At 49.6% G+C, this 9,963-nt stretch overlaps 1 protein-coding gene across 1 annotated transcript; it reads right to left on the bottom strand.

Annotated features, from left to right (window-relative positions):
* Positions 1-1,032: 1,032 nt before the first annotated feature.
* Positions 1,033-6,602, bottom strand: GDF7 (growth differentiation factor 7). The gene is made up of 2 exons (XM_032770047.2): positions 6,179-6,602; positions 1,033-1,955 (listed from the first exon to the last, which is right to left on the bottom strand). Exons 1-2 carry the CDS (start codon positions 6,600-6,602, stop codon positions 1,033-1,035), a joined length of 1,347 nt encoding a protein of 448 aa, XP_032625938.2.
* Between the last annotated feature and the right edge of the window lie 3,361 nt (positions 6,603-9,963).

The following is a 9,963-nucleotide window of genomic DNA, read 5'->3' on the forward strand; positions in this document are numbered from 1 at the left end:
ACCATTGTTTGAATAGGTCCCTAAGAGGCATGGGCATGATTCACTTATCACTTACATCAACTTTACACCAGTTTAACTCCATTAAGTTACTCCTGATGTACACTGGAGTGAGAGCAAAGTACTACAAGCCTTTCCCCATTCTATAGCATCATATGACAGATACTTGGGACCAAAATCTGCTCTCATTTAAATGGGTGAAAATCCGGAGGAACTCCATCCACTTCCATGGAGTGACTCCTTATTATCATTTGTACAAGAGGCATTGTACATTGGTGGTCATACACTGCAGTGTGGGGGTTAAAATGATTGAAACCTAATAACAGAGTATATAGAAAAATGTTTCAAGGGTAAGAACTGGCGCTCCTTTTTCCCAAGGTAAATTTGTACAGCCATGGGACAAAATCTTAAAGAACGAGTTTAAATTCACACTGACTAATCAAAGCGGATCTTAGGGGGGCCCTGGCCCTAGAATTTTGGTACAATCTAGGGGAGGTAGGGGGGGCAAAACCTGTAGTTTGTGTCAACAGAGAAGTGTCAAAACCTAATGTCAACAAGCTACGTGAACAGACGCTGGGGCAGTTTTAAGACGGAAGGAAGAGAGCCAGTGAGCCTGTATTAATACCATAAAGGATTCTCCTCAGCTGACCTTCTAGACTGGGCGGGACAGCAAATATTTGGGTAAATATATTACAGCTTGATTGTAATTCCAGGAAAAACAGTCACGGATTTTTTTCCCCTTTTAAAGTGCCCATTTGTGTGATGTTTCAGCACAATATTTAGGATCAAGTTGGGATGCAACTATACTGTGTCTGGGGACAGCCAGCAGCACCCAGGCAATGATCCTGCTTCCAATGTCCCATCTTTTCCATGCACTTTAGATATTGTATGCAGAGTGTTAAGTAGCAGACCCAGGCTGCTTAGACACAGCAGACCGTGAGTCTCCAGGACTGTAATTCATCCTCCGTTACAGGTACACACACATATATATATATAATAGGACTGACTGCTGGGATAATGGGGCTGCAGAAATTGCTACCTGCAGCCACATGTTTCGACCACCATGTCCTCGTATTGTTTGTAAACCACGTTGTTTCCGGAGTCTATGTAGAGGATGCTGATGGGGCTGAGTTTGGAAGGCACGCAGCAGCTGGGAGGAGTGGACTCGGGGTCCATGGAGTTCATCAGCGTCTGGATGATGGCGTGGTTGGTAGGCTCCAGGTGGGACCTCAAGGGGAAATCGCAGATCCCCTCGCAGTGGTACGCCTCGTAATCCAGAGGGGCGATTATCCAGTCATCCCAGCCCAGCTCCTTGAAATTAACATGCAGGGTCTTCCTGCTGCACCGTGTCTTTGCCTTCTTGCCCTGCCCTCTCCCCCCAGCCCGGGCGGCGATTGTGGTCCTGCGCCTCCTCCTGAGTTTAGAGGGCGTTTCTTGGCCAGGATCGGGGGGCTCCAAGAACGGGGGGCTGCCCAGGGCTTTCACCTGATCCCTGATCTCCTTGAAGAGATTCTCTTTCCTCTTGCTGTGCGAAAAAGCCACCAGGAGGGCTCTCTCATGGGGCTGGGGCTGGGGCTTGCTGAAGCCCAGCTGCCCAGGGGGCAGAGGTCTCCCAGACTGATCCGACACGATCCTCAGCACGAAGCACAGCCGCTGGTCCGAGCCGAGTTTCTCTCTCCAGTCCCTCATGGCTTCCCACACGTCAAACACCTCCCAGCGGGGCGAGCCCGAGTCCAGAATGTCCGCAGCCCGGGAGTCCCACAGCCGGGGCGACAGGTCTGCGCCGGGGCAGGCGGAGAGCAGCAGATGGTGAAGGGCTCCCTCTCGGGACAGGGCTAAACTCCGGTTCGCGGGGGGCTTCCGGAGGATGCGGAGCTCAGCGCCCACCACCTCGTCCGTGTCCGGCAGGCTGGAGACATCGAAGAGGTACATCTGGCCGGCCTCTGCCGGGGAGTCATCTGGAAGAGAGAAAGCAAAGGCAAACTGAGGCAGGGCTAGGGAGGGAGAGAGATCCCGGATTACAGAGGCAGCGGGCGTTAGCTCCATCAAGGGCCTGCCAGGGAAATGGGGCAGGCAAACGACCCCTCGCTGCTGCAATAACCATCCTGGCTGGGCACGGGGTGGATGGAGCCGCCTGCTTTCAAAGAGGAGTTTGTATGTTCCTTCCTCGCGGCTCCTTTCCAGCGCGTCCGCGGTCGCGGAGTCCTTGCGCGAGGGTGGATTTTTTGAGAACGTGCTTAACAATCCACCGGGCTTCTCGGGTGCTGCAGTGCCCCCGGGGAGCCCCCGGCAGCCTTGCCTCGGGAGTGGGACACTGGCTGTGAAACGAGCAGGCTCTGCAATCCCATAAAAAGCCTGGAGCGAAAGCCACAATCTGTAATTCGATGCCCATTTAGCAGGTTCTCAAGGATTTAGTTTCTCTCTCCTCCCCCCCCCCATGCCAAGTTAAACATTTTGAAATCTGTCAGGGCAATTTAACTCATATCTAGCTAGCTAGAAAAAAAGGATATAACTTCAATTTTGTATGTGTGTGTGAATGGAATCCCTTGTGAGTCAGACTGAAACCCAAAGTCCTGTTCTGAGCCATAATTGATTATTTACTGGGAGTAATTAAAGGAGCTAGATGTGAAGAAAACAAAATTAAAAGGAAGGGAGAGAAAAAGGAGATGGTTGTGAACCCCTAAAACTTTCCCCCTCTCCCTCCAGATATCTGATCCTCACATGTTGCAACTTCTGAACCTCGCCTCACACAGCACAGCAGCCACTTGCTGGGGAAGTGAATATTGTCCCAGCAACGAGGCTAATTGTGTGAAGTATTTGCACATTTATATCTTCTCATAAACTGAGGACGACTGAGTCGAAAGCCATTGTCCGTGGTAGCGGACAGAAAATCTGAGTGTTGCTTTGATTCGCCATTGAAGAGGAGGAGAATCCCTGGTTCTTTACTCCAAAGAGGGAAATTAACCCATTTTGGTGCGTTCTCTGATATAGTATTTTTTTTCCTCATCGTCATTTTTAAAACAGATTTAAAATTCCTGCCAGAGGCAGATAAAGAGATCTCTTTGAAGAGTTCATCTGGTTTCGTTTTGCTCTGAAACTCCCAGATACTGTGCAGACTTTCCTCAGCATTAAGCGATTTGCGCTCACACAACTGCTGAGCTGCAGAAAAGTTTGCTCAATAAATATCAGATCGGAGGCTTAAGGGGTCTTTTGTTGCGAGTGATACGGGGACAGATTGTTCATTTAAGCACGATCGCTGAGTGTTTCAAAAGGTTGAGACAGCGGGTTTTAAGTAGAAATCCTGATTTCCGTTTAAAAGCTGATAGCGCGGAATAACCTATTGACATACGTATTTCAATAATAGTAATAACTGATTAATAATTAAGAACAGAACGGTGACATTTATTTTTAAGCAAAACCTCCCAATGAGTTAATCGAAACAGATACAAAACCAGGGATGTCTATTTATGCTTATTCAAGCGTCTTCTGGTCCTGTAGCTAGGGGAGCCTAAAATGCGTATTTTAGTTCATGTTAAATAATATTCAAGATCATATTAATATTATTATATTTTATTTATATAATAAATCAGATTGTGTCTTTTTTTTTCAAGCAGAACTCACGACAATAGCAACGGGAAATCAATGACACTATCTTGTCCAGTAATAAATCATAATAGATACACATCCTAATTACTATTTAACAGAAGCTAATGTGTACGTTTTAGGCTCCCTAAGGAGACTTGGCCACCTCAGAATATAGAGTTGTACAGTTTTGTGTCTGTATGTCAGAATATAACGTAAATAAAATAACCTGTATGTCAGAATAAAACAAGGCGTTTTAATTTGGCCATTGACTCTCCTCTTTTGGACAGATCCAGACTAACACGGCTATCCCTCTGATACTCTTTTGGACTGTAATTCGAGAGATTTAGTTGCTTTAATTTGACAGTTTTCATTTGACAGTCACCCTCCAGCAGATCTGTCTTCATTAGGGAAAATTACATGTGCTAGATACCAACTAAGTCCAGGCAGCAATTCCGGAGCTATCTTTAGAGGGTTTTTTTGTGTTGAGCGTTTTAACTTGCCACGATTTTTAATCTAATCTATCTAGTTAGCTAGCTATCCACAAACTTTCATCCCGATCTCAATCTATTTTTACAGCCCAGTTTGTCCGTTTCAAACTTCCCAGACCAGTCAAAACCGTAATTTCGTTACATCATAAATAAAAATTAAAGCGCGCTCATTTTTATTGGCAGGGGAAGGCGTTTAGCTGCCCGGCTCCGTGTTTATGGAGCCCACCCCAGAGCAATAGATTCGCGCGTAATATTCCGGGAGAAAAACTGTACAGCCGTTTGGGGCGAACAGAGATCATTTGACAACGCAGTCTAAGGCATTTAGCGACCAAATCTTCGGTGCAAACAGGGGGCTGCTCATTCGAGCCCGAAGCATCACCGATTGCAATCGGTTGTGACTTGTCGGTTTCAGTCCCCAGCCATGCTGGTGCTCTGCTAAGGAGGACCCAGGTTCTGCCCCGGCACCACCCCGACGCCACTGCCCAGGGCACGACGATCCAAACGGCTTGCCTTTCCAGCTTCAGTGAGTTACATTTGTCTCCATCTCAGCTGCGATGGCCGCAGCGGATATTAACACAAACCAGATGACAAATGCGCCAAACCCAGCAACCCAAAGGTCTGCTGAGGTCCCCGCCTTTCCGAGCTCGCCCCTGGAATCAGAGATGCCGGTAAGAATAAGAATAATTAATAATCAAGGGGAAAGAGCAAAAACCGGCCAGATACTCACCCACGGGCCAACTGGGCGCCCGCTGGAGAGAAAGGTGGCCAGACACCAGCACACTGGGGCTGCCTGAGCGCTAGCCCCAAGCGATGGCAAAGCGGGGCGAGTCGCTGCGGAAGGCGCTGAGAGGTCTGTGGCTGTGCACGGTGCTGGAGGAGGTGTCTCACCAGGGAAGGCCGTGGCTGGAGCTGGGTAGCAGGTCAGTCTTGGGGTGGGCTGGGAGGGGGGCAGCGTGCGCCTCCCTAGTTTCCTCCTTGGCTAACCACGGGCGAGTCTGGGAGACCCTGGGCACTTTTCCCGCACAGCCCGGAGGAGAGGAGACTGTGCCCTCTTTTACTCCCGTCCTCCCGCGGCCCCTCGCCTTCCTTCCAGAAGGGGAGCAGCAGGACAGACCCCCCCCCCCCGGGATCTTTGACGCCTCTCCTTTCTGCCTCCGCCTCTTTCTCCGACACACCTGCCTTCTCCAGCCCAGGAGCCGGCCATCCTGCAGCTTTCCCCCTCTCCTTCCCAGGCTGGCAGCTCGTCAGCGGCCCTCCAGTGTGCCCACCCCGCCACACCGCAGGGCCCCTTCCCTCTAGAAGCCATGTCCACTCGCCGGTTTACACTGATGATCTGGGAAAGTGGGGCAGTGGGTGGATGGGGGGAGAGGAGGGAGGATTGATTTTCTTTACACCCCCCACTGGTCCAGAGTATGCGGGTGGAGTGGAGGGCAATCGGTAGGACACAGGAAACCTTGAAAAAATCTTTTCATTTCAATAGCTGTTAAAATAGCCATACTGGTTATTCTGGGGGTTGTGTTTGAAACACCTTGCCCTGGAAATAAAGCATGAAAGGAAACAGATCTAGGCAGGCAGATACAGCTGTTAGACTAGGATGAGATAGATTGGGTTAGGATTAGGGTTACATAAAATCTATTAGATTAGGGTAAAGTAAATCATGATGCCATTAGATCGCTCGTATTAGGAGCATATATTTTGGGATTAGCGCGCGCTATTAGACTAGGATGAGAGATCTCAGGATTCGCTCGATCTGTTAGATTAAGAGCAGACAGCTCAGGAGAAGCTCCATCTATTAGATTAGGAACGGAGAGCTCGAGATTAGCTCCAGGTGTTAGATTAGGACTACAAGGTTCCGGATTAAATGATATGCGGATTAACCCGTTTCGCGGCCTGACACAGCCACGTCCCTTGCCCTCCCCTCTCCTGTGAGACCCCAGCTGTCCCACTGCGCACACCCCGAGTTTCATTCGCTTGCTTGGTGAGCAGAGGAGCGGCGCCGGGCCAGGGGAGCCCGCCCTGCTCCCTCCCTTCCCCAGGGACCCTGCCTCTCCCCGGGCCAAGCGCACAGGTGTCTGCGCGCCTGCTCCAGCTGTTCCTCCACGACTCACCTCCGGCCGCCAGGTCCGCGAAGCCCGTGACCGTATCGGCGCGGCTCCCGCCGCTGCTGGCGGCCGCCCCCGGCGGCTCGGGGGCGGCCAGGCTCCGGTAGAGGGACACCATGTACTGGTGGGGCACCACCGTGCCGTTCCGCAGAGCCCCTCCGCCGCGGCGTCCAGCCTCCTCCTGCCTCGGGAGCCTCCCCTGCGAGGCGGAGGCAGAGGCGGCTGCGAGTGGCCCTGGGCTGTCGGCTCCTGGCGAGCCCCTCACCGCAGCCGCCTCCAACCCGTCCCGGGGGCAGCAGGCGCTCAGCACCCACAGGCAAAGGGCCGCAGCCGCCCTCAGATCCATGCTGTCAGCGGGCTCCGCTCGGCGAGGAGAGCGTTGTGCAGGGGCTTTGATGGCTTTGGAAACTCCCCGGTTGCTTTTTAACATTGTGTTAATCAGCGAGTGAGAGCCTTAGCCCCTGCACAGCGCCCCCTGCCGAGCTCTCTGGGGTTAGCGCCCCCCCTCACACACACACCTTCCAGCTCTCCTACCGCCCACCCTGCTGCTCCACAGTATATTGGCAAACGCCAGAAGAGAGACCCAAACATTTAATCATTTATTTTTCTTTTCAAATTTCTTCCCTTCCCCCCCTCCTTTTCCTTTGGAATCCGTCGGAAATACCGCTACTCTGTTATGCCCCGGGCTAATGCCTTGTTTCCAGGTAGGCAATTTTTTTTTCACAGTTGGCATTAATCCTTAAAACTAGTCAGATACCGAAAATTCAGGAGAGAGGACTGTGAAATGAACAGAAATGTGAAGAAGGGGTTTCACCCAGGATCTGGAGAAAACCGTGTTACCCCAAAGGGTGACACGCATTAACCAAGGGTGGGAGAAAAATAGCATGTATTTGATTTATAAATAGTGGAGGAATTAATTTTAATCTGCTTTTAAAGTGGTTCTTATTTTTTCTTTTCTACTTTAAACCTGATTTTGGAAAAGACTATTTCTTTTAAAATAAGACAATATAACTGGAGATAGAACTGTTATAATAGCAGCAAACAGGCTGGGTGTTTAGAAGAGAGGTAGAAATGTCCTATTTAAAAACCCAGCCTATGAAAGAATAGGAAAGAAAGTGGCAGAAACTCTTGACAATAATGTTTTTTACAAATCGAAAAGTAGAGCAATGCGGTGTTCTAAATACAGAATTGCAACGCGGTGTAATTAATTTACGTTTATTTTTACTAATATTGGAGATCGTGTAGTTAAACAACAGGAAAAGGGGGTCATTAAAGAAGAATCTTGCCGTTTTCATTTAGCCTGAGACTTGAAACTATCCCAAATGCAAAGGAGAGGTTGTGATTATTTAAAGTAGAGATAGTTTATCTTCGTTCATAATTCTTTCTTGAAAGACAAAAATAAAGCAAAACAAAACTTAAGTCTGCCTGAGTGTGAATGTTTTCCCTTGTACCGAGGGTTTCCTTGGTAAAATTCAGATGTTTCCTTGGATCCTGATTAAAATAACAAACTGCGATATTTACTAGGATGTTATTTCAAGTTTTCTTCAGCAGCTTTCTGGTTATGTCTGTTGCGATTTCTCAACAAATACAAAAACAAGCGCTGCGATGATTTATTTAAGGAATGTAGGTGTTTAGCCAAACCAAACATTTTTCTCCCCCCAAACAATCATTTATCAAGAGCATTTGTCACTAAAGTATTTAGGAAAAAAATTACAGGTGGTTTGTCACTATATTAAAAGCAAATTTTTATGTCAGGCAGCTAGATTTGTTCTGTACTTACAAGTAGCATGATGCAACAGAAACAGTTCCAGTGACAACCTCCTGATGAAATTATAGTCCATGCTAAATAAAGTACAAAATCTCCTGAAAATGGGACTATTTATACACTACTCTGGTTCTGCATTGCTCTCTACATCGCTCGCTGTGTAATTCAGCAGCCACCGAGAATAATAGTCCAAAAGGGGGGAGGGGGGAGAGAGACTTGGTTAACTGTTTTTCTTCTCTGAGATACTTATAACGGGACTGCAGCCGTTTCAGAAGCGAAAGGTCACTTTAAAAAGCATCTGTCAACCTCTTTCATTGGTTGGCATAATCTCTCTGGGATTTGGGTCGAAAGCTTTGTGTCTTCCCCTCCCCCTGGGTTTGTCACACTTTGTCTGACTGTACTTTACAAAGTCAGGATAAACGGTTGATTTGGAAGTCAGGGGAAAGTCCCCCTCCCATCTCTCTCAAGGTCTCCAGCTCTGCGGACTTCTGTGGGGATGTGCCCGCCTGTTGCAATGCCAGGGTGCGCTTTGTCCAGACCAACAGAACAGAAATGCCTTAGAGCCGTACATAGTTTTGGTTCAGTGTTTCTGGGTCTGCCAAGAGAATTAACAGGGCTCTTCTATAACGTCAAGAGGATTGTGTGTCGGTGAGGGGAGAAGGTTATTTGTGGGGGGGAGGGCTCACAGCTAAAATATTGAGATGTATTAAAATCCTCCTAGCTCAGCTCGGGAAGGTGGCGCCGACATTTGCGGGCATTCACTGCGGTAGAACAATGTGCACATCATACACACCCGGGGGAACCCGTAGTTAAGTCACTGAGTAACTTCGGCGCATGTACTGTCCCCCCAGCATTAGGTTAGAGGCTGAGCTGAGCGATAGGTGTTTTGGACGACCCGGGGTGCCAGGGGAAGCTCGTTCATATCCAACCCCTCCTCGAAGTGCAACCCCCGGGTGCCTGCCGGCACCTAGCTTCGCACATGCTTTCCGCCTCCCAAGGTGTTTCATTATCCCAGCGCTTCTGGCTTTCGGTGAGACCCTCCCCCGCACCCCCGATTCCCGTGAGCTCGCTCGCCCGCCCGCCTTGCCTTGGCTGGGCAGCGGGGGGCGCAGCTCAGCCCCTCCGGCGTGCGGATCACACGCCTAACCCTCGCACAGAGAGAGCCTAGACGCCGAGGTCAGAGGGCCACGCAGGCAAATCGCGCTGTGTCGGAGTTTGGGGACCGGTGGTGGGGAGGTGAGACCCCCTAGGACGCCTTTCTAATACAAGGAAAGTAGGGATCACAGCTCCAGTCATTTAGTCTAAGGGATCTCCTGGGTCCAGAGACAATGCCTCTCCTCCAGGAGGCGGGGTCCTCCTCTCGCCTTCTGCCCCCTGGGCAGTCCTATGGGACCTACTTCCGGGGGGAGAAAGCTGCTCCTCGTCCTTTCAGCCCCACGGTGAGGGAGCGGGACTTACCACGTGTGGGAATTTAACGCTTTTGCTCCATTCATGCCAGTAACACCCCACCCACCTGCCCATTCAAGAGTTCCCACCGGCCGCCTGATGTAGCAAAGTTCTAAGGATCCACGTCAGAGGCTGTCTAATTGCTGGAAGGATTCACGTGAGAACTGCATGAGAACCCACCGTTTTTCGGAAAAGAGCCGCAGTATAAAACTCACACTCAGCCAAACCCAGTTACTGATGTTTCTAATCCGTTTGAAGTCTCAGGGTTAAAACAGAAACAATATTAACTTCACTCACTGCCATTGAGTAACTTGCCCTGGCAAGGTTTATTGAGAGATTTCACTGTTTATATTTGCCTAAGTTCATCATCTGCCTTGTTGTGTTGCTGCCACACTATTGTAACCAAAAAGCCCCAGACTTTAACCATCATAGTAAATAAAAACAACGGAAGCCAGATTTGTTCTTGGGGGAGGGAGCGATCTGAGCAACAGACAGATAGGGTTAGTTCCCCAGATGGCATAAATCTGCATAGCTGCAGAAGGGACCTATGTTGATACGCACCCGGCTGGAGATCTGACCC

The sequence above is a fragment of the Chelonoidis abingdonii genome, chromosome 3 (assembly GCF_003597395.2).
Source record: "Chelonoidis abingdonii isolate Lonesome George chromosome 3, CheloAbing_2.0, whole genome shotgun sequence".
Taxonomy (NCBI): Eukaryota; Metazoa; Chordata; order Testudines; family Testudinidae; genus Chelonoidis; species Chelonoidis abingdonii.

What these genes read in the sequence shown, in the direction of transcription:
- GDF7 (XM_032770047.2), bottom strand. Translation starts at nt 6,602, where the DNA reads ATGTTAAAAAGCAACCGGGGAGTTTCCAAAGCCATCAAAGCCCCTGCA. An exon ending in CGCGGACCTGGCGGCCGGAG is followed by an intron (nt 1,956 to 6,178) that starts GTGAGTCGTGGA and finishes TCTCTCTTCCAG; the next exon opens with ATGACTCCCCGGCAGAGGCC.